This window comes from Chelmon rostratus, chromosome 6 (genome assembly GCF_017976325.1).
Source record: "Chelmon rostratus isolate fCheRos1 chromosome 6, fCheRos1.pri, whole genome shotgun sequence".
In the NCBI taxonomy this organism is placed as follows: domain Eukaryota; kingdom Metazoa; phylum Chordata; class Actinopteri; order Chaetodontiformes; family Chaetodontidae; genus Chelmon; species Chelmon rostratus.
In genome coordinates, this window is record NC_055663.1 from 23,786,566 (window position 1) to 23,811,481 (window position 24,916).

Genomic DNA, 24,916 nt, shown 5'->3' on the forward strand with positions numbered 1-24,916 from the left:
AATCATTATTATTTTCATAATTAAAGGTAAGTTGTGCCCTCTTTCAGCTTCACGCAGCGTCCTCCTCGCGCCTCCTGATGCAAACTGACACTCAAAATGGTGATTTTCCTGTTTGGTTTCCTCTTTTTATGAATGAAGGCGAGGGTCGTGAGCTTTTGTCATTTTCTGCTCTTAGCCACCAGGGGGTAGAGCGACATGCGGAAAGTATAGCCTCCGATCTCTCCCTCTCTGATCAGGCTGTGTGTGTGTGTGTGTGTGTGTGTGTGTGTGTGTGGGTCCCCCCTCACAACATAAAGGCGACGTTCAGGGCGAAAAACTTGCAATTCATGGCATGGAGGAGTCCGCGGGCGGCCGCAGCCCTCCGATCTGTGTCCGGGTAGGCGGATGAGGAGCAGATCATGGTCTGAACCCACTTATCATCGAGCCGAAGCAAAAGCCGCTCCAGTGTCCTCCTTCTTCTCCCCTCCTCTTCCCTGTCTTCTTTTCCTTGTCCTCGGTGAAATCTGACACAACACCCGCGGGGTTTCTCTCCACCTCTGGACGGCGGATCGAGGCTCACTGTCCCGCTGGGAGAGGGATCGCCGGGCTCGTACCACAGCGTTTCTGATGCCTTCAACTCGGAGCGAGAGGGACAACCCCTAGCCCCCCGTTTTTTACGCGAGGGACAGACACACGGACACCTCCGTCATCCTCCACTTCATGAGAAGGACTCGGCGCGGTGAACGGAGATCAGAGAGCAGACGGGGACCATGGCAGCTACTCTGTCGGCGGAGGAGGAACAGGTAGGCCCGAGGACTCTTTCTGTGCTACGCGGCCCTGTCTGCTCCAGCCTCGGCCTCACCTGGAGGCATTTTGGCCGCGCGCGCTGCGTGTGCGCACCGACGGGGTTGTTGCGAAATGCTCGCGAAAGCGGAGCGGAAACATCGCATCGATCTCTGACTCGTTGCTGCGCCCGTCGCATCGCTGTCAGTTCCCCCCGCAGCGGCCGCGCCGAAGTGCTGCGAAAGCAGGCCGACTGTGTCAGCCCCCACAGACGCGAAACGTCCGTGTCGGGTGGCTGGTTCGCGGGTGCAGCCCGCGATATGCGCCTGCAGCCGGGGGAGCATTGGGGGAGAGCTGGTAAATGCTGCCTGGTTCCACATTTGGCCCATTCAGGAGTGCATACAGTGTAAACTTGCTTAATTCTGTGTTGCTGCTCGTGTGCTTCTGAAAAACTGGGTGAACTGGAAAATCTGAGTGCTTTTATGAGACATGCAGTCAAACATTTAAACTAATATGTAGGACAGGATTGCATGTTAGGTTAGAATGAGTCTACTTACTGCAGTGTGACATATTTCTGTAAGCATAAAATGCTGTGGACTTTTTTTTTTTTTTTAACAAGTTGCCCTTTTGTTACACCCCTGCACACAGTATGAAGAGGTTGGTATCAAAATCAAACTGTTTAGAAAACAGCCAAGTCATCACATCACTCAGCTCCGTGTGTGTGTTAGATGTAGTTGTGCATGTTGTAGGCCAAGTGAGGAAGTTGATCATCTCACACGACTCGTTTGATCTGCAGGTTAGTTTCTCAGTTTATCTTTGATTTAAAAGAAAAGTCTAATAGCAAAAAAACAAAACAAAACGGGCATCACAGTTTACCAGAATCCCAAACTGACTTAGTTATTTAGTTCTCTGTCAAACTTAACCGAGAAAACCAGGAAATATTCATATTTGAGAAACTGGAGCTAGAGATTTTTCAGCATTTTAAATCATTACTGGATTGTCAGAACAGCTGCAGATCAGCTGATTTCTGTCCATCCATTGACTGAATAATGGTTTCGATTGTAGCATCACAGTATGTGCCTGTGCTTTTGAAGGATTTTCTTTGCCTACTTTTTCGATTCAAATCCCAAACCTGGATCTTTCCAGCTAAACCAGGTTAGTGTCCTCGAAATATACAAAGTTAATTAAGTCCAACAAGATAAAATAATGCAGCCTAATACAGCAGTCCTACAATACATCCGGCCCTCATGAAGGGATGATCTATGGCAGGACATTAGCTTTCGCCATTTGTACCTAATAAACTGGCAACTGAGTGGACATCATAGCATTTATCTTGGTTTGTAGCTCAACTGTAAGCTATAGTGGGACCAAACCATAAGAAGTGGAACAAGTGCAGGAAAGCAGCAGATAGTTCGTAGTTAGATATTTGTACATTGCTCATTTAGTGCTGGGTTTGCACCAGTTCGATTCTTGCCTGGTCTCTTTCCAGTCTTCCTCTTCAGTGCTGGTCATGCTCGTGCCTTCTCTTCCCGCTGACTCCTCTCATCATCTGGCCGGCAGAAAGCCTTATCTGGCTACTCCATTTCCTGTGTGAGCCAGGGCCCCCGCTAGGGTACCGGACGCCCTCATTACATCCACAACCTTGTGGGGGGTGTTTTGGTGGAGTGTGTGTGTGTGTGTGTGTGTGTGTGTGTGTGTGTGTGTGTGTGTGTGTGTGTGTGTGTGTGTGTGTGTGTGGCAGGGTGGCTCTCTCGGGAGCACACACTGGTGTAGTGGAACTTCATTCTAAAGGCAGCTGTTAAAAGCATTTCCACTAGACTCGGGGGAAGGGGGGAGTTTATGAGTTGCAGTGTGTGTGTGTGTGTCTATCATGTGCTTTAGAGAAAATGCGTGTGTGTGTGTGTGTGTGTGTGTGTTGAGTCTACTCCCAGGAAGCAGTGGAGTGAGAGAAATTGGGGAATAGGGAGAGTGACGTTATTGACTTCCTGTTTTGGTATCGACTCGTGCCAAATGTAACTCGCTGAAGTGAAGCGAAGCCGATTGGCAGCAGCAGCCATATATTTGTAAATAGATTAGCATAGCATCTGTAATCAAATAGACTCTGGAAAGACAATGTCAAGGGCATCCACGAAGCCTCTTAAAACATAATAGTAAAGACATGCGTCTGTCTGTGGGTTCGAGGTGCAATCATGCTGCGCCGCCACTTCCCATATCCCTTTATTAGAATTTCTTTCAGCTGAGACATTAATAGAGTCACCATGTACACTGTGACTCCTTCTGGCTGGAATGTGAATACAATAGGCAGCATGTCAATACTGGGACACTAATGACAAATGACAATGTAATTAAAAACTATAGTCAACAAGTGTGGTCATGGCTAGCAGCATGAGGCAACAGCAGATACATCTCATCAGTTTCCAGGATTATTTGCATCGATGCTGTGAGCCGCTGTTGCATAAAAAGCCAGAATAGAATATGGTGGGATGAAGCGCAGCGTCGAGGTCGTAGGCGGCGCAGTTTCTGAAACGTACACGGAGGGTGAATTCGATGAGGGCAGATAAAGACGACCCTCTGACCAGCCAGAGTTCAAATCTGTAAGGGAGTTATGATTTGATCAGAAAACAGTGTAAATGAAACCATGGCAACTGCTGCACACTGACTCCATGACACCGAGGTTTAATGACCACATATCGAGGGGGTCAACCCTCCGAACGTGTCAGCCTGTTGGTGTGCATGATGTGTAAATATGGATAATAACTCTTGAATGTGTGGGATAACGACAGTACCTCGTTGAGGTTGTCTCACCACATAAACCTAAAATTTTGCCTGCGATAGTCACATTTAACCGGTTTTGCTGTCGTTTAAGTCAATTTTCAAGCGGAAGTGTCAATGGTGATGGTTCCAGCTTCTCAAATGTGAAGATTGGTGGCTTTTCCTCGTCCTCCATTAGAGTGAATTGGAAATCTTTGGGTTTGGGACTTTTGGTTGGATCAAAAAAAAAAAAAAAAAACAACCATTCAATTGATGATTAAATTAATGTTTGCAGTCCAGGTCGGCTACTTTTGGTGAACAATTCCTCAATGTGTTTAATTAAATGTGTAAAATTAGTTCCACTTTATAGGTGGGAAAATTAAACTTGTGCAACACAACACCTCTTATCACTGATGATGCTGATAGATAAGTGTCTGAAATCTCACTACTCTGCCCACCACACAGTAAACTACTGAGTGCCTGTTATCTTTTCTTAAACAGCGAGTCCTCTGGGTGGGGTCAACGCTTTGTGGACCCGTGGACTCGGTGTTAGGGCTGTTTGGCCTGGAACCAACCACACCTTCATCCACTAAGTCACAGCACAGCAGGTTCCCACCGCAGTGACCCTAATCAATTAGTCATCGACAGTCGCTGTCAACACCGCCAATGGACAACCCCTGACGACTAACAGGATTATGTAATGTCAGAAACCGCTTGCTCAAAATGTCCCACTCAGCATTTCAGAACAACAAACCGAGGACATAAAGTCAGAGGACTTGATCTGGGCCAATTCTGTACTTACACCAACCTCTCAGTCTATTTAGATTCATGTCAGGCAGCATGAGCCAGAATTAAGTGTTTTAAAATGCGTAATCAAGAACTTCGAGGAAAAAAAAAATCTCCCCCCCGTATCAGGACTGAAGCAAGTCAAGCAAATATTTATGCATCCTCCAGGAATTGAATAAGTCACTCCTCCGCAGCGAGTCTTCCAACGCAGTCTGGTGTGCTATCATGAAAACAAACTGGCTCATCCTCAAATTCCACTCTGGCGGATATGGCCCCTAGTGCAGAAAAACCAAACAAGACTGGTTTCTCCAGGAACAGAGGGTCACTGCCTGGAGTTGGCAGGCTCTCCTTAAAAGGCTAAGAGAGAGAGAGCAGCTGTCAGACCATTGAAATCTTGGAAACCCGAGTGTACCTGACAGCAATCTGACAGGAAGTTGTCTTTGGCCAACACTGAAGGATTAAGGCTTCCCGGTGCAACAACAAAGAGCAGACAGCCCACATTCAACAGCACTCGTGGACCTCATGTTAAAAGGCAGTAGCACAAAAGTTCCTCCTCTGGTGAAGTCCAAAACATTTTCTCAAAGTGACGCAGACAGTGATCGGGATCCTGACTTTGTAGGTCCACAGAACCGCAAAGTATGGAAACAAAATATGCATTCTTTAACCTGATGCACCAGATGGTTTGTTGCACAGATCCATCTGGGAAGCCGTCCTTGAAGAGTGTTTGGAAAAGAGCAGGCACTATGAAAAAAAAACAGGCACACACACAAAACTTGGCATGTGATTGGCTGAACCCTTCACAGGCTGACTTCCACCAATCAGACCAACCACCCATATGATTTTGTAGTAGGATCCTTGCTGAAGACAGTCGGGAGAAGAGTGGAAACATCTTTTCCACGGAGAAAAGCCTTCAGTGCTCTTCTTTGCTCTTCTTTCAGTGAAGAAACACTCTCCAGTTCTGATATGATAACTGATTCTAGACCAGCGTCTATGCTGACCTCTTCAGGAGTTGCTGTGGTTGTTGTCCAACGAACAGACGCTTTGCTGATTGGTCCAAAACCACAGCTGATTAGCCACAACGTTTCTGAAGTAGCTCCAGATTTGATGTTTTGTTAATATCATATATTCGTCTTACTGAGGTTTTACTAAATATGTTTGAAAGAAGACGAGTTTGTTTGCTCTGAGTGCAACAAACTCGTCCATCTTCAGTCTTTTTCTATTCGTCGAGGTTGATTGTGCTTCAGTCCAGTTTGAACCGGCTTGAACCAAACCCACTTTTAGAGGATAGAAGATTTAAGTCAGTTATTCAGCCATGGTCATCAATTATCTGAAAGCCTGAGTCTTCAACTTCTCTGGGATTTTCCAACCGGACGCCTGGCTGCACACCAACTAAATTCACTAAAAAAACAACTGAAAAAACAATCGTGACTACACCTGTTGACCTGATGAAAAAGAAAAGTAGTAATGAAATACCCCAAAGACATGTTAAAATACATTCTGTGAAACTTCTCAGTGGTCTTCTTCAGTTAACGGAGCTGGCTAAGCTGCAGGTTCATGGTGGGCAAACGTTCAGAGGCGTTCCCGTGGCGAGGGGTGTGAATGACTTCCTTGATCTTTCTCTGGCCGTCCACTCATTCCTCGTCGATGCTGTGAGTGATTGTGACTCCTAAAAGTCAAGAAATGGACACCTGTGCTCAAATTTTCCGAAAAGAGGCACCTTCTAATTCACAGGGTTGCATTTGCATTTTGTAATTGGAATTATTCCATTTTAGTGGGTCGTTGTAGCAGATTATTTGACCGTTTTGCGTCATTAGAATCGTTTTCATTCACCAGGTTAAAAACGGCTGGATGAAGCTAACAGAAAAAATCACATTTCTCCAACTATTTTACTTTTCAGGTTTGACTGGTGCTCTTTTAATGAGTATCAGTTAAATCAGCAACTGCAGTTATTTGTGTGACAATTAATCATCAACTAAAATGTCACGGCAGCCTTTTGTGGGAGCGTCATTCAGTCGTGTCAACATTGTGCTACGTTTAATAGTTAATTTATGTTTAAATATAATAAATATTTGAGGCCAGTGTTGTAGCAGCAGCCTGAAAGGATCAGAGACCCGTTCTCTGAAAGCTCAGGATTCAGAATAACCCCCCTCCACACTTTTCCCCGTGAGAGTCGGATATGAAGCGACGTCGGTCCTGTCAGGTGCAATCATCCCTCATCCCTTGCATGTTAAGACATCTGAACAGAGCCGAAGCTGCCGGCCCTCCTGTCCGTGAAAGCGCTGGCTTTCCTGAGGAGAGACAGTGGCATCCTGTCTTCAGGCCCGGGGCTCGTCAGTGATCGTTTTGTATTCCTCAAGAGCCGCGGACTCCCAGAACTTGACTTCCTGTCTCCCATGCTCGCCCCACCGCCGCCGCGCCTCGCCAGAGAAGCGGAACCCTGTGTTTAAAGTGTGAGCTTTCACTGCCTCCTCTGTCGCCTTTTGACGATTCACTGGGTGCTGACTCGCTAACTCTGCGGGTGCTGAGGGTGGTGGGGGTGGGTTCCTGAGGGAGGGTGTAAGAAGAGCAGAGGGGAGGACAGGAAGCCCCTGAAACACTGCTGGCTAAATGCATAAGTTATTCGCAAGATGGGTGGAAGGCCTTTATGGTAAACACATTTTCCAAGTTACAAATGCAGCGTATGATATGAATCTGATTGGTTGTTTTTAGGTTTGAGCCAGTATCTTAACATTGTATTTGATTTAAAGAAATCTTAAAAACAACACATTTGCAAGCTATAAAATGTAACTGAATGAATTATCTTAACTCTGCAGCTGCCCCCCTCCACTCTCAGAGCTTTAAACTGTTTCAGTTCATTGTTTTGCCTCCACAGCCTGCAGCTTTCTTCTTTTTCTTCACTCTCACCGCTCTCATAACGTCAATTTTTGGCCTCATTCGGCAGACAGAGGCGGTGAGCCGCGAGCTGCTGAACACTGAGGCACATTTAGTAGCTGAACAGCAAGATCTGACGAGTTGGTGGAGACCAAAACAGAGCTAAAAGAAGAGTGGATATATGATTACTCGAAAGATGTTACTGCATGGGATCAGAAACACTTTGTAAAACTGTTGATGGTAAACACAGTTTGTTTGGAGATGTATTTCTGTTTTACAAAGCGTCCCAACTTTTTTGAAATCAGGATTGCACTTCAATTTCACGGAGACTTGATATGAAACTAAATACTAAAGCACAAACCCTCAGCTGTTTTGCTAAGTTTTAAACATTTTATAGGGCTCTAATTAATGCCACGAAATCACCAGCAGTAGCGTCAGCCGTTGCTTTTAGCTCTTTTGCACTTTGAGGTTCTTTCCTGTGGCTGCAGCCCAATTTCACAAGAAACTAATTAGCATCTTCATCCTGAAACATGTTAGATGCACATGAGTGAGCTTTACCATCACAGAGTTTGATGGTCAATTAATCGTCTTCCTGGTGAAGGAAAAGAGAAACCCAGAATTAGGTGAACTGAAAACAAAATTGAAGCTAAAACGGTTTTAATTTCATCAGTGTTTCAGCACACGGTGCTCTATTAGCTGATATCTCAGCATCTGACTGGCTTTTACTGCCGAGTACAATGAAACGTCTGAGGCTGTTGCCTGGTCATTATTGCAGCTTCCTGTCATAAACACCAGTTGAGCAGGATTCCATCTTCGTCTCGTCTCGTGCTCCAAACTGGATGTTTTCTGCCACTGAACTAAATTCCCTCTTCATCTACATGCTGCTGTTTACAGGCGTCGCTCCCTGTTCTTTTCAGCTCAACCAGTCGCTGGGCTTTTTTTTCCCCCCTTCATGGCTTCCACAGAGTGCCCCAAAATAGCTGTGGTTAACACACGAGATGCACCAGCAAATAACTGAGGAATAACTTGTGTAAAACCAGTTGTTTTAGCTGGCTGCACAAATTACAGTTCACACTTTTTATTTTGTACCTCCCTGCGTATATGCATTCCTCGGCGAGAAGGCTCTGAATCGTCAATACAACAGCATGTGAAACACTATCTGAGACGTCTCACCAGCCCAGAAATCTGTGAGATATTCTGCGAGGCCGTAGATAGCACTTCCTCTGAGGATGTATCAAGTTTAAAGCCCAGTTTCACTTCCTTCCTGTTTGACCCTTCGATTATGGGCGTACAGGGTGTGTGACCACGTGTGTGTCTGTTTCAGGCTACCAGGCAGTTTCTGGAGGAAATCAACAAGTGGACCAGTCAGCATGGAGTGTCGCCGTTGTCCAGGGAATTGGCCGTCAAGTTTCTCATGGCTCGCAAGTTCGACGTCCTGCGAGCCATCGAGCTGTTCCACAGCTACAGGGTAAGAGGAGATGGAGTCTGTGCTGGACTACTGATATTTAGTGTTGTACATCAACATATTCATTCGATACCAACCAAGCAGCTAACAATGCAAGGTGGGAATATCAAAACCATATTTGTTTGTAGCACCTTAGTTTGGGATATATAAACATTTTAACCTTTTTTCATATAATAGCATGTGCAGAACTACTCAATGCATCAGAGTTAAATAAAGAAAATTAATATTCAATTCCTTTACTTAAGTTATGAACTAATACCAGACAGACCAAAATAGTAATCTGAACTGAAAAGTAACTAGTAACTAAAGCTGTCAGACAAATATAGTGGAGTATAAATAATAACGGCCTCTGAGATGTAGTGGAGCGTGGAATTATGGAGCTGCATAAAATGGAAATACTCAAGTACAAGCACCTCAAATTTCCACATAAGCACAGTACTTGAGTAAATTTACTTAGTTTCTTAGTTATTCCACCACTGATATGAGACTCTAAAGATGGAAAAGTCAAAGAATAAGTCAACAATCCAAACCATTCAGTGTTGACTTTAAATAGCAAATATTCTGAACACAGTTTGGTTGCAGTATAAAGTATTACGGTTTGATACTCAGCTCTGTCACTGTTGCATAGCCAGAAAAAGAGCTCCATTAGCCTGTCTCATCACTCTGTTTAAAGGGAGACCTCAGTGACAGTGATGCTCGTGGCATCTGGTTTCTGTCAGCAGGGTCCACCAAAGCTAACAAAAACCCAAAGCTGCTTCCTTTAACACCGCTGGCCATCTAGAAATAACAGAGCCAGAAGAGGCAGATGTCATCATGTGAAGGAGTTGTTTTACATGAGCTGACTCATCTCAAGCTATAACTCCGGTTGTTTTGGTGAAAACATAGTTTCCAGTTTTCTGTAACCCAAACTTAGAAGCATTAGTCTAATCATTTGTCATTAGTCATCTGTTTCAGTGTTATCGAAATATCTACACCCACACTGGAACAATCTTTCTCCTTTCTTTTCTTGCTCGTTAGACTGCTTATCTGTCATTATTTCCACTAATTGTATGACATTAGCCTCTTGTTTGGACGATTATGACACAGCTGCCTGAGCCTGAAACAAGTTGCTTCCGACACACAACTGCAGTTTAGCACCGTTCTGATTATTTCGCATGGACAGAAATAACTGGTGACGTGTTACACGCGGGTAATGAAGAAAATCAGCACAGCTGGTCATATCTGGTGCATCTGAAATCTGCCTGCACCAAATGCAAACGTATGAAAGCAGAGGATGGCAGTCAAACGACAGAGTTACAGACTGACCCAGAGGCAGAAAGGTAGAGCATCTGCACCACACCCACAGCACAGCGACACAAGGCCTTTTTCATTCAGCAAATGCTCGAGCAAGAGATCGCCTGAACAGATGCACCAAAAACCTGGGGCCAGACACACACACGCACACACGCACACACACACACACACACACACACACACACACACACACACACACACACACACACACACACACACACACACACACAGGGGGATATTTCAAGAACCAGCACGCAGGCTTATTCAGCTTTCCAGATAATTCGAAGCTCACAGAATAAGCGCTCATTGGTTGCCACATCTGAGGTTATGAGTTATGAGGTTAGAGCAAATGAGGAACATGAAGTTTCACAAAGCGGGGTATGTCGGGCCTGCATGCAAACCGGCGGTAAACACAATGATAGAATTATGTATGCAGGAGATGTCAGATAAAAGGGCTGGGATGTGGATTCTCTGTGCATCCGCTTGTTTATTTCTGGGATCATTTGCAGCTTTATTGAAGCATTAGAGGCGCACAGCAGTCGTGCATCTGCTCTGAACACTGACGATCTTCTCCTTTTTTGTTTCCTGTTTGTTTGTTATGCTCCTAACCACCTCCCTGAGGAGAGCCGTAAATTGAGGCCCAAGTTTGAAGCATGCGTTGGAGTATAGCAGCATCTTCTACAGGGGTGTTGACAGGCCACCTGACTGTGTGCCACAGCTGAGCGCAAGATGAGTCGAGCTGGAGGACTCACTGAGGGCAGAATATAATCGAATATAGCAGAGAAAAGATGGCTGTTCCCCACGTATCACTGAAATAGCACTTGGCGACCTTGGTGATATTATTACCATCAAACCGGAAAATGACAATCAAGATGAAACCTCGAGGGCAGGGCCTGTGGATCAGAGGCAGGTCTCATTTACTTTATGATCTCAAAATAACTTCTCGATAATAACATAATCAAGACCTTCTCCTCCGAGCCATGTAATAACTACCAGGGAGTTGAGGATAATGTCTCATTTTGTCCCTAAATGGTCTATACTGCTGTAAATAGCATTCTGGCCAAATTTGAACATGCAAAATGGGATTTATCTGCTCAGATCTGCTCCGGTTTATCCACTGCAGCAAACGGAAAGTTCCCAGACGTCGCGCACAGACTCTAATGACCTGAATAGCTTCAAGACGTGGCAGGGTTTTACCACCTACCTTTTAGTGAAGTCGCTTCAATCACCAAGGTGGGTTCTTATTTCTGCAATGAATAGCTGGCCTGCATAAACGCGACTCATTTATGAAAGCCTCGAATGTGACTTTGAGAAGGATTAGTCTCCCCTGCCACGCCACAGTTCATTTAACTCGGTTTAATGCTGCGTCAGCACCAGGAACACAGGCTGGGTACAAGTAATTTGTCAGAACAGACCAAGGGGGAAAGTTTCCAGTGAAGTGCTTGTTTGGTGGTGGGGGACGTGCAGACAGGCCAAGCTGGCATTCGCACTGAGGTGGTTGGTCGAGCAAGCAGGGCCTGACATGCAAAACCAGTGTTTTTGTATTGTACCATCTACTGTAACTGCTGCATGAGTAGTGTCAGCTGAGACTTGCTGTATTTTAAGGAGCCATGGCTTTAAGATAAGCCTCTAAGAGCCACATATTAAAAGAGTTTGCATTTTTACATAAGTATATATATATATATATATTCAAAATCACAAAAGCTCTTTCTTAATGACAGAAATCCATGTTTAGTGCCAAGAATACGATATAATATGTAAACTGTAATATAAGGTCATTCTTCACAAACTACAGATGGTGTAGCTAAATATAGATTTCGCCATCATTTATACTTCAAGACCAAATTCTGTTTTTCATTTGATCTCAAGAGGAAAAATGTCATTCATGTGTTGCTGCCTGTATTAGTTTGTCCAGCTATTGTAATGCTACAAAGTTCCATCTTTAAAACCACTCAATGGTTCTTTGCTGTGGTGGTTAGGAGCACGCCGGACAAACAGGAAACGAAAAGGAGATCAGCGATGTCCATGTTACGTCCCTGACATACTTAAAGGAAAAGTTACACATTTTGGGAAGTACAGTTATTCACGTTTTTTGCCAATAGCTAGACGAGAAGATTAAACCCACGCATGTTTTTGTAGATCCAGCGTGAATCTACAGCCAGCAGTCGGTTAGCTTAGCTTAGCAAAACGACTGGAAATGTCTGGAAACAGCCAGCCTGGCAAAATTCAGCTGCTACCACCTCAGAAAATCACTGCTTTGGAGGTGCTGTTTCAACACTGACATGTTATATATTCTTTTCTATCTTCTTTGTGTAAAAATGACCCTGGATTCAATACATGGATTAAACATGGGGGACATAATGTGTTAATCATGACCAATAGAGGTGCTAGTAGGTGGATTTCCTTGGTCCCAGGTCATTTTAACCTGTCATTAACAAAGATTTGCCTTTGATTCAGTGTTATCAATCATTCTCTAGACATTAAGCTCAATCCCAGTTGTCAGGGAGACGTCTGAAGGTCTATCTGCAGAGCTCATTGCTTGAAATATGGCTGCCCTCCAGAGTGATATACCCATTATGTTTTTTTGAACTGCTTATATCCACACATGCCAGTCTTTCTTTCATATTTGTCTCCCGTTACCAATAGCACATGATTAATTAAAAGAACAGAGGAGAGCTGCAGTAACTGTGAAATCAATCAATCTTCTTGAAAAGCCTCCTTGAAAATCAGACACTCAGGTAGGTTAGGTCATTGGTGGATTTTATTTGTATACCCCTTACATACCCCTTACTCACAGTTAAGGAAAGAAACCATAAATATAGCAGTAAATGGAAATGCTTGGCCTGTAGAATGAGTTCAAGAAGCTCCCACACAACCTCCTCGTGGGGGGAAAAAAGGACTGGAAATGTTTCAGAGAGGGATCCTCCTGGCAGGAAAGTCAGCCGTGTAATTCTCTATTGTTCACCGAGAGGAATTCACCTCAGAGTTGACGGCCTGTTATAGTTGACTCCACAGCCTGACTTCACCTGCTGCGATCTGTTTTCTTCAGGAAACGCGTCTTAAAGAAGGAATCGTCAGACTTCAGCCTCAGGAAGAACCTCTGCGCTCAGAGCTGCTCAGCGGAAAGTTCACTGTGTTGGTAAGAGTCTCCTATAAATCTACTGTACATTTGGCATCCCTTAAATGGAAAAGCCCAGTCTGACGTCATGTCATAGAACAATTAAAGGATAAGGCAGGCGATATTGAAAAATTTCCTTCTTATAAACACACAAAATGAAAAGACCAAAACCAACACTGAATTAATTCCACCGACAAATATTAAGGTATTTTTCTGTGTATCTAAAGCCTGATATACTGTCACTTATTCCTCTGTCCCATAGTCCTCCATTGTTGTCCAGGAACTACTGAAAACACTTGGTCGATGAGACAGATAGTTGCATACAGGCCTTCTGGAGCACCAAATGTGTATTCATCCGCAGCTGAAAATAGTCCCCAACAAACGCTCTATTTACTCCTGTTTTAGTGGCATGTGCTAAAAACCACAGTGCCCAGCTCTTTTAGGAAAGCACTTAGCCTCTTTTAAAACTGAAGCTGAATGCTTGTGACCTGTTTTTAATTTCAGTAGAAACCAATGGGCTTAGATCACAGTGACACAGTCAGAAATGATTGAGACAGACATTGTTGGTTTTGGTATCTTTGCACGATTTATTGAGGAGAAAATAAAGAACAACACCAGCTTTATCCTTGAATGTCACAGCCGTTATTCAGCTGTTGCTTACTGTGCTTTTGTGTGTAATGATTGTTGTAAAATGCTGCTTTTTTGCTTTTGCTTTCAGTATAATTCAGTGATTTCTGATAGAATGATGGGAGACATGGTTACGAATGATTCAGTTCTGTAGTGGAAGTCTTTCATAAACTCCTGAACTTGTCAGGGAAGCAGCTTGGTTTCAGGATCAATCGATCAATAACTTACACTTCAAAGATCCCAAACTGCTTTTGTAATGAGCTCACTTTTCATTAACAAGAAAGTTTCGGGTACAAATTCTGAAAGCATTATGAGGAATAAAGGGGTCCTTTAGGGGTGCGAGGTATTGAGTGACTGATGCGCCAAGTGGATATCCTGTGCCAGATAAATTTAGCCTTTTGTCTGCCAAATCACAACCATAAAAGATGCCCCCCTTCTAGCACACACACCCCCCCCCCTGCTGCATTTCCCCTCTTCCTTCCCCATTGACGTGCCACAGTGGCATTGATGCTGCACATCCTCTTGTCTGACGTCGGAGTTGTCCAGCCTCAGCAGCGGGCTTCATATCCTGTCTGAGGTATTTTTAGCCCCCGTGCCCGAGCACACAGGCTTATTTGCTTACAAAGGACGGTGCTGTCGTATCTTTGGTCAGTGGTTTCATTCAAGTGAAGCGCGTCCAGTTCTTTTGACAGCAGCGGCCGGAACGCTGATCAGATTTGACATGAAAAATATGCTCTGTGTCCCTCTCACGGAGAAAAGAAGAGCTGTAAGACCTGCAGTATCATTATTGACAGGAATCGTCCCTCTTGCTGAATTGTTGACAGCCCTTTTTGGCAGCGTGCCACTAACCAGCATATGAACTAAAGTGCCCCCCTGTGGTCATTGTTCATCCTTCATCTCTGCACAGCTTCCATTTGGCTGCCTTGTTGTCACACTTTGAACAAGCCCCAGTTAACTCCCGCAAGTGGCTGAAAGCACCACATGATTTCTATGAACAACACATCCGCTGGTAACACTTTCTTCATAAACATCATAACTAATGCCTGTAATGAGAAATTTGCTGACAATTATTGGAGATGCTCAGTTTTGGCAGCCTTGCTCAAGAGAACAGGGGGATGCATAGTGGGGCTTTACCCCAGTGTTAATATCGTTCAGTTCGGTGCAGGAAATTTGAGTGTGTAGTGAGAATGAATGCTGGTTTAACTTGTTGGTTTTGTGTATCACAGAGTGTACGGGACCCCTCAGGGGCCTCCATTGCCTTGTACACGGCCAAACTTCATCACCCGAACAAGACAGGCAACCATGTGGTGCTTCAGGCCCTCTTCTACCTCCTGGATCGGGCTGTGGAGAGGTGAGGACTGTGGTTTTAGGTGGATAGTCTGAATGTAAAAGAAGCTGTAATAAAATAGCTTGAAATCATTAGTGAAATGCTATCTGACCAATACTGAGCATCCATTTGTCTTAGAATAATACATCCTGCTTTAGCATTCCTTATGTGTCTTATAGTCACCCTTTATTCAGCCCCTCAGTTCAACCTCTGTCTGAAACGAGCCTTTTAAGGCCCTCCCACCCTAAAAGCACACTTTCTCCTCCTCATTCTCTCACAGGTGTGCTCGCGGTCATAGCCATGTCGGGCACAGATTTTGTCACTGATTACTCTACAAAAACACAACTTTACAGCTTCATTCACTGTTTTTTGGTGAAACTGGATCATATTTCATGGAGAACATACCTTGATGATTTAAGAGTTTCCTCGTGGACAGATAGCTTTACTTTTTGCTTAGCTTGCTAGCTCAGTTCGCTGTGGCATGCAGCTAGCTAGCTCAGTTAGCCATGCAGCTAATTAGCTCAGTTGCAGCTAGCGGTCCTGTCAGCTGACTCTGCTTGAACTGGGAGCTCAGACCACAGAGGGACTGTTGTTTACACCTCGAGCACAGGAGCTTAGGACCACCGGGAGGAGAAGGTTTTCATGCACAGGGCAGGGGAACCCAGCAGGGAGAGTCAGTGAATAGCTACCCGCTAACAGCTGCTAATGATAGCATTAATTAGCAGTTATCTGTCCATCAGGAGGCTCTGTAAATCACAGAGAGTTCAGGCAGAGAAGCCGGAGGGCATCAGATGGAAAAACAGGAAATATTGTCTCATAAAATATGATCCAGATCAGGTCCTGGTTGGAGCTGCTGTAAATCACCTCAGTACAAACAGCCTGACTGAGGGGGTGGATGGGCCCGTCCCTCTACTTCTGCCCGGGGCAGATGACCAATAAACAAGCTGGCAACGAGTTGACGACAGATCGTCACAAAAGTAGAAGAAACTGTTGTAAACAGTTCAGTATTCAGTGCAGTCTGAAGCCTGAGCTGTTTGCTCACTGGGATTACTTTTACGTACGTTTACCTCATTATTTGAAACTTTAGCCACGTTTAATATGAACATCCAACACTGTAACATTATACTGTGAATATGAGGGAAAACACAATAGCTCCCCTTTAAACTAGAAACCAAATATATTACCCAGCTGATTTCTGGGCAGGTTAGTTTCCATGAGGGAATCCTAAACATGTAATAGGCCTAACAAATGTGACTATTGGAAAGACAGCTTGCTCTGGCCTCCATATGCTGTGTTGGAAAAATGTGTCTTTACCTGAGTGAGTAATTTCTTCTCTGACCTGTGTGAAACATTAAGGCAGAACTCCGCACCTCTGTTTGCCCACAGCTTTGAGACCCAGAGGAATGGCTTGGTGTTCATTTATGACATGGCAGGATCCAACTACACAAACTTTGAGCTGGACCTGAGCAAGAAGATCCTCAACCTGCTCAAGGTTGGAATTACGACGCTGCATTTTTACATATATGCCTCCAGTGTTTTCATGCATGTACAGCAGAAGCCAGACAACGGCAGATACGTGAGAAAATGAGATGCATGGTCCTGAGAAACAGATTCACTCCTCTCCAGGGTCGGGTTAATACATAACTGCTGAGTTATGTCCTCCATCCTGTGAAGAAGCCGCTTGATTAAATCGGGGTTGGTGGCTTCCAGGAATTCCAGGAAAAAGCGCCCGTCCACTGGGCAAAACGAATGGCTCACAGGATGGGGTGACAAGCACGGGAATGATTTAATCCATACAGCTTGATACTCAAGAGTGGTGCTTATTTTGGCAGGTACCTGCAAGCATGCCTACATCTGAGTGATTTGTGCTTTAAGGATCTAACAGTATGTCATCTGGAGTCAGTAACGCAGACACTTCAGTGCCACAGCAGCATCAATGACATGTATTTTATGCCTGCATATTGATCTAAAAATTGACTGGAGTAGTATATGTTTCACTTTAAGAAATAACTGAGAGAGGGTGAATTTCTGTGAGGTCGCCGTCCGAGTCGTGTTTGAGGATAAGCTTTGTTTCGCGCCCAACAAAACGAGCACATGATTGTCTAAATCCTGACTTTTTTAAAGCAGAATGATCTGTAGTTTGTTCTAAGTCATGCTGTCCTCTCTCCACCAGGGGGCGTTCCCCGCCCGGCTGAAGAAGGTGCTGATTGTCGGGGCCCCTGTTTGGTTTCGAGTGCCCTACAATCTGCTCAGCCTGCTTCTCAAGGAGAAACTTAGGGAGAGGGTAAATGGAGGGGCTCATTGCTCATTTTCTAATACTTACTGCATGTATATCATAATACATTATTAAGAGCTTTGAATAATTCTGTTTAGTTTATCCAGAGCGGTACACAACGAGTGAGCAGACAAATCAGTGTCATTGATTGTTGCAAGTGATTATTTGATTAAGGGGTTCTCTCCAACCGCTAATTCACCCTGCTGCCTCATGTGTCCCTGGGATGTCAAAGCTTAAATCAGTGTGGTCGATCACCCAACCACAGTACTGTCGCTGAGGAATTTCATTTGTATGGATTTCTTAAGAGACTGAAAACAAAGAATTATGGTTCGACATAAAAAATGTGTAACATGTGTTACATGTTAAGCACAGATCAGCCTTCTCTGAGTCCCGGCCATGGCTTTCTGCTCCAACTCCAGGTTCAGATGGTGAAAATGGCCGAGCTGCGCCAGCACCTCCCCAGAGACTGCCTCCCCCAGCACCTCGGCGGCCTGCTGCCTCTGGACGCATACAGCTGGAACCAGCAGCTACTGGCGGGCCAGAACGGGCGGGTAGACCCAGTGGACGAGCTGGTGGGCATCCCGGTGGAAGACGCTTCCATTCACGTCCCCGGACCCGAGTCCATGCGCCCGCAGGAGCTGCTGGCCCAGCTCGGCAGGCTTCAGCGCTCGGGCATCCATCTAGAGTATGAGGAGCTGCGCAAAGAGCCGCCGCCTGGAACCTTCCACTGTGCACAGTGAGTTCACAGCAGCAGGCGTGTCTGCTGAAAGCTTTAGGGCCGACATTTGGAGCTCTGGATTTCCATTAGAAACATCAGACAAGCAATTCATTCGTTTACTTTTTCTCAGGGAACATTTACACACAATTAGAGGACAATTAGAGAGACATCGGCTACTCGTGTTCATTGAGCGAATCATTATTGTGGACCTGAGATCACACGAATCACAGAGGCAGACAAAATGATGTGACTGAAAATGATCAATTAGCATAAAGTTCATCTAATTTGATGGTTTCATTGTGCCAAACAAAATATACATATACAAATAGTACATGGAGTATATATATTTTGGATTGTTGGCTGTATAAAACAAGACATTTCGATATGCTGCCTTTGCAAACTGTCATTGTTAAGTATCGGCTTCAGCAGTTAAGCCTCGTTGGTCATTTTTGGTGTCATTTGTCTACAGAGCAGCCTACAATCAGGAGAAGAATCGCTACGGAGATGTGCTGTGCCTTGATCAAACAAGAGTTCGTTTGAAAGCCAGAAGGAACGAGGTTGGTGCATTTTAACATACTACGTGTGTGAATCACATCTCATCGAAAGAAAAAAAAACTGCCACTTCCATTCATGGTCATGCTCAGCTGCCAAGAAATGTGCCAAGCTACAACACTTGGACAAGCTGCCACACTGCCAGTATTCTGCTGCACAAGCTAGCTGGTATTTGTCCAGCTCCACAATCCAAAGTGATTTCATTCTGTTATATTTACTCCTCGAAGATCATTTAATATTTCATCAGCCCCATATGGACAACTGAGCTGCACAATCTCATTCAGGTCACAGCATGATTCACCTTTTAGTGTTTTCTCAAACTAACATATTACTTCAGATTTTAGAGGGTTACTGCCGTCTGTGTAGCAAAGCTTTGTTGTTCCCACAGAGATCAGACTACATCAATGCGAGCTTCATGGACGGCTACAAACAGAGGAGTGCTTACATTGGTACTCAAGGTATGACAGCTGCTCTCTGGACACTTAAATATTTATCATAATATGTTATTTTGCGTGTATGCACGTGTGTGATGGTTACATGGATCTTTTAGAAAATCAGTAATTTCGCAAATTTCGCAAATTTCATCTGTTGGAATTAGGCTAAAAAGGTAAATAGGTGTGTGGGTTTGTTTGTCCTGACAACTCACATATCTGCAAGATTTAACGAAGGAAACGGTCAATAGCAGTGGACCAAGCACCTCTGTGTATCAGTCTAAGTAAACAAAAACACAATGGTTCTTGTATTCAGGTGATTATACACTAATGAAAACATACATGAATATTATATTCCATTTCTGCCAATAGATCCCCTGAATCCTGCACACTGGACCTTTAAGAGCATTCTGTGTTGATTTGTGGAACACAGAAAACCACAAACCATGAGTGAGGGGCCACTAAATGCCAGTTCTGTAGGCAGGATGTTGGTTTTATGTACTAATTTTCTCAAACTGAGAGAATAAGCTGGTGGACCTACAAGTGCTGGATAAACAAACAACAATATGCACAAATATATTGATATATCAGATATACACAGATATATATGTAACATGAGTGTAGCTCATTAAGCTGCTTTTCTATGCAATCACATGAAAATGTTCACTGACTGAACTGAAGTCATTTTAATGTGTTTGAATCTCTATCAACCTCTGTAGGACCACTGGAAAAGACCTACGGTGATTTCTGGAGAATGGTCTGGGAACAAAACGTGCTTGTTATCGTCATGACGACCAGGTAATTTGGGTTGATTTTTTAAAAACGATTCATACGCGATTGTTGAGTCCTTTTTTTAAGGTTAGCGGAGATTCAAACTGTGACCTAAACGTATTTTAATGGAGTGTGTCTCTGTGCCGCAGGACAGATGAGGGCAGTCGCAGGAAGTGTGGACAGTATTGGCCTCTGGAAGAAGGGGGGCAGGAGGTCTATGGCCATATGGCAGTGGTTAACCAAAGGGTTGACCACCACACCCACTACAACCACACCACCCTCGAACTGCACAACACTGAGGTACATGGACCAATGCAGGAATATGCACTGCCTCAGGGAGGTCGTCCATGTAGCAACAATATTCAGTTTGAACGGCTGCGGCACAGACTGTACATGCATCGTTGAGTCAGAGATATTTTTCAGTGGAAGTTTTGGCCAAGAAATTGCTAGTGAGATCCATTTTCCCCTCGTTATCTGGGTCAGATGGAAGCAGGATAAGTAATGTAGCCCAGACGTCCTTCTCATACCCGAACCCTGCTAGAACTATTTCTTGGCACGGTGCAGTGACCTCATGGTGTCTTGTCATCACCATGACGTTGCCAGTATCTGCAAAGACTACAGGAAGTCCCCGCTACAGCCCCCCCATATAAACCACATTGCTGTCACATTTCTGTCTGTCCACAGGTTAATTAAATAAATGAGATGCAGTGTTAATGAGTAAAATTTTGAGGTGTTGTTATTATTATTTTTTACTTTTGCACAGAGCCAAGCTATCTGTTTCCCTTTGTTTCCAGCAGTAGTGGAAGAAGTATTCAGATCCTTAAATAAAAGTATTAATATCACACTGTACATTAATATCACACTGTACATACATACTCACATAAATAAGAGTCTGTAAGTATTATCGGAAAAATTAACTTAAAATTATCCAAAGTAAAAGTCCTTGGTCCATGCAAATGTTTTACTGCTCACTCTTAATCCTTCAGTTTCATGAAAAAAACAAAATCAGACAAAAGTAGTGGAGTAAGAAGAGCAATATTTCTCCCTGAGATGTAGTGGAGTAGAAATATAAAGTTGCATAAAATAGAAATACTGAGGTTAAGTGCACCTTAAATTTACCGTTACATTCCATCTCTGGTTTCAAGTCTTTCCTTTATGCTAAGCTAAGCTAAACGCTGGCTGGCTCCAGCTTTATATATTGCATTCACACATGAGAGTGACGTTGATCTTCTCATTTAGCTCTGGGCAAGAAAGCAAGTACACACACTGATTAATATCTCCATGTCCCTTTAATGTTGCAATCAAGTCTCACGTTGCAGATTTCCAGGTTGCAAGTAATGTAAAACAAGTTTGTAGCTAAAAATCTTTTCTGTCCATTCAGACATGTGAACAGAGACAAGTGAGCCATTTCCAGTACCTCAGCTGGCCCGACTACGGCGTTCCCACCTCGGCAGTGACTCTCATTGACTTCCTGGGAGCTGTGAAGAGACAACAGAGGAAAATGGTGAAGGCTCTGGGGCTTCAGTGGACGGGTCACCCACAGGGACCCCCGATGGTGGTCCACTGCAGCGCGGGGATTGGGAGAACAGGTGAGATCCTGAGGTAGTATTTTTTTTCCCCAAAAGCTTGACGTCTGATTATTAACATTTATGTCTTCATCAGATAGATCCATATTTCAAGGACTGAAAAATGTTCAACACCCAGTTTTGAATTTATATTGTGAGCTTCAGAGGTCAGGGTTAGGGTTCACACGTATAAGCATTAACTAGGGTTGCCATGGTAGTTTTTTTTTTTTTTTTTGGTAGAAATAAAACCCATTTACTCCATTTTCACGCGTCAGCTCCCACGTTCATCAAATAAAAAAGCTTGACAGAGTAGCATGAGTCAGATTTCACTTGTCGCATGATGAAAGTAAAAAGAGACAAGACGCCGGCGAAGGATTTGCCGTGAAAGGGAAAAGCAAAAGCGCCTTTTTGCTAATATGGAAGTGAAAACGTTGATGAGGCATCCTGTGGACTTTGTCTGATGAGGGTTCAGCATCTGGAGGCAGCACCTCTAACCTCCACACACACTTTCAAGCGCACCACAAGGGTCAGGCTGCCAAAATGGGCCCCGCAGAGCTCAACCGGAGTTCAGAGTAAGAGCTCTGCAGGTATGAGCGTCAGCCGCGAGTGTCTTTTCATGTGTACTTTTCCGTGGCAACCCCAGCATTAACACCCGTTGTCTGTAATCGCTCCTTTAAAAGTGTGACACTGACGAGCCCTGTTGTTGGCAGGTACCTTCTGTGCCCTGGACATCTGTCTGTCCCAGCTACAGGACGTAGGCTCGCTAAATGTATGCCAGACGGTGCGACGCATGAGAACACAGAGGGCCTTCAGCATTCAAACCCCGGACCAGTACTACTTCTGCTACAATGCCATCCTGGAGCACGCCCAAAGGCAGGGCCTCCTCCCAACCAATCAGTGAGCTTCAGCCCTGACCTCTCAAACCAGTCCACAGTCCTGAGAATTCTGCAGTCAGTCTGTTAACCCCAAGCCGCGTTGTGTGACCAATTAGCGAGCCCAGGAAAAGCTAACTTCCTCACAGAAGCCGTCTTTTGAAACTAGGCCATTCTTCATTTGCGAGCCAGACCCAGACGAGACAGCGACACGAAAAGGCTCGAGTGTTGACATTACAGCGCACCAGCGTGATAGCGTTCTCGCTTCCAACAATGTGACATTTTGTTTCTCGCTGAACACATCTCAAAGTGTGAGGCGGCGCAAACAAACTGCTCCTGTGTTGTGCAGCTCTGCGGTCAGGCACGTTGGCTGAAGCGAGCGAGATAATGTTCATCAAACCTTTTGTTTATGGTTTAGGGGACCTTAAAGGAGTAGATCACCCCAAAATAAATAATCAATCATTATCTACTCATCTCATAGCAGTTGAAACTCCACTGAAGTCTGTAAGACTGCAAACCTGATTTGACTTTCAGTTGCATTTTACTTCTCCTCAATCCTGAAGTTAACATGGACATTGTGCACCAAAAAAAGGCTCGTTACTGTTCTCCCTACAACTGCTGTATTAACCTTTTTTTGTGAATAGGCATAAATACTGTGCACAAACCGAATCATGGCTACATGCATGAAGTAAGCATGAAAGGTCATTTTAAAAGAGCTGAGATGGAACCACGGTGGCTGACTTTCATGCTTTTTTTTATGTACAAATTGGATTTACTGGAGTTTCAAGTGACATGAGACGAGAGTAACTGACGCAGTTTTTAATTTGGAGGTGAACTGATCCTTTAACTAAACACACCATTTTAAAAAAATTCCAGCTTGATCTCTGCTGTCATGCAACAATAATAGGTTTTACTTTTTGTAGGTAAGTTTTTGCACCTCCTGTGCACAGGTGGCTGTAGTGCATTTTTAACACGCGGCATACGTCACGTTGATGGTACGAGCTACTTCTGCACAGTCTCAGGAGAGTTACGCTGAACACAAGGAGGTGAAACTCGTTGCCAAAAAGCAGTTCGGTCAAATTTTGCCAAGAAGTCGTTGTATTCCTTCAAGGTTGCGTGATGCATTCTCCTCCGCCTCAGTAAACACCCCCGGATGGCAGTAAAGAGGAGTAAAGCATCCAAAATGATCAGGCTGTAAACTCCCCCCTGTGATCGCTCATTAAATTGCTGTTCATGTGAATTCCTCTGTAGTTTTTCTTGTTTTTTTTTTCTGTATGTATCCGCTGAAACCTTCCATCTCTCCTAAATTCTGAGATTTCTTGACTTGCAGTACAGACGGGGACCAGCGTCCGGCCGCCTTTTGCTCACGAGCAGTGCCATCATGCTTTAGTGACAGTGCGAATGTATTGCTAAGCGCCCACACACATGCACACGCACAAATCTAGAGTCTGCAGTGACGATGCCATCGAAGCGCACATCTGTGTACATCTGTGGAATTCATCGGTTAAGACCTCATGAGTAGTGCAATACTTTTCTTTTTCTTTTTTTTTTTTTTTTTACACAAACCATGTCTTAGCACTTTTAAAAAACTATTCCCAATGTGCTCTGAGATTAGTCACCATGGCGATAGGATGGGACGACAAATAAAACCTAATAGTAACTCTGTAGGTCTACATGTGATGCTGGGACAACTTGATTGTTATTGTTAAATTTAATCATGCTTAAATATAAAACATTTAGTGATATTTTGGACTTAACTGTAAACATCGGCACAGAGCTCAGTTGGGACAAATCAAGAGGATTTTACAGGGAAACCAGAGATTAATGACAGAATACGCATGTACAAATCTGTGCCTATACCCTATAAAGTCCTTCTTGGGCACTTGAGAGTCAGAAATTTTGTCTGAAGTATATTTTCATTATTAATATGTTACTTTAAGTTCTACAGACTGTGGTTGTATTCAGTGCTTTCATCTGGTCCCAGTATCTTGCCATTATTGTAGAGTACACGTACAAAAACTGTCTGTGTCATACGTTGCATTGTGTTGTTGCCGGGTGAAAAAAAACAAACAAACAAAAAAAAAACGTGTTCTTTGCTACAGAATTCATATTGAATTTGCTTGTAGTGAAGCATTTTTAAGTCTGCCATCGTCATGCACTCTGATTTTAGAATTATTTTTCCTTTCAATGACGGACGCAAAATGTGCCCTGTTTTATTTTTCTATTGTATTCAACAACTGTTTTCATACGATTACCCAGGATATACAGTTATCTACATTAATTTTATATTTGTTTTATTATAACCTGTTACTTTATCATTCGTATGACTATTGAATCAAGCTATACTGTATTAAATACAAACTATGTCAACATACAAAGTTGTAAAGGTGTGTTTTATGGCATGCGATGCTGATTTAGTAGAACTGCTGTGCAGTTTTATTGCGACTGTACTGTTTCTCATTTTCTAGTCATGAGTTTGTGGATTATGGTTTTCTCAGTTTTTCCTAATCACCGTTTGAGGGGTTACACTACCTGCCCAGCACCAAACGGTGGACAGACAACGCTAGTAATTAGCTGCTAGAGGGCTGCATATTTCACCCAAGAGTTGGAGGACACAAAAATAGAGCAAAAAGAAGGGTGAATATTGGATTTAAAGTATATCTGTTGAGTGTTTAGAAACACGGCTCCAGGCAGCTGTCTGCTAAGATGTTGATTACGGCTTTATGAAGTGA

At 44.0% G+C, this 24,916-nt stretch overlaps 1 protein-coding gene across 1 annotated transcript; it reads left to right on the top strand.

Annotated features, from left to right (window-relative positions):
• Nucleotides 1-244: 244 nt before the first annotated feature.
• ptpn9a (protein tyrosine phosphatase non-receptor type 9a) lies at nt 245-24,556 on the top strand. Its single transcript, XM_041939321.1, has 13 exons — nt 245-782; nt 8,495-8,638; nt 12,978-13,067; nt 14,900-15,024; nt 16,387-16,492; nt 17,174-17,284; nt 17,695-18,011; nt 18,463-18,550; nt 18,934-19,003; nt 19,696-19,774; nt 19,897-20,047; nt 21,129-21,336; nt 22,023-24,556. Exons 1-13 carry the CDS (start codon nt 750-752, stop codon nt 22,211-22,213), a joined length of 1,713 nt encoding a protein of 570 aa, XP_041795255.1. The 5' UTR covers nt 245-749; the 3' UTR covers nt 22,214-24,556.
• Nucleotides 24,557-24,916: the final 360 nt, after the last annotated feature.

What these genes read in the sequence shown, in the direction of transcription:
- ptpn9a (XM_041939321.1), top strand. Translation starts at nt 750, where the DNA reads ATGGCAGCTACTCTGTCGGCGGAGGAGGAACAG. An exon ending in CTGGATCGGGCTGTGGAGAG is followed by an intron (nt 15,025 to 16,386) that starts GTGAGGACTGTG and finishes GTTTGCCCACAG; the next exon opens with CTTTGAGACCCAGAGGAATG. An exon ending in AGGAGAAACTTAGGGAGAGG is followed by an intron (nt 17,285 to 17,694) that starts GTAAATGGAGGG and finishes CTCCAACTCCAG; the next exon opens with GTTCAGATGGTGAAAATGGC.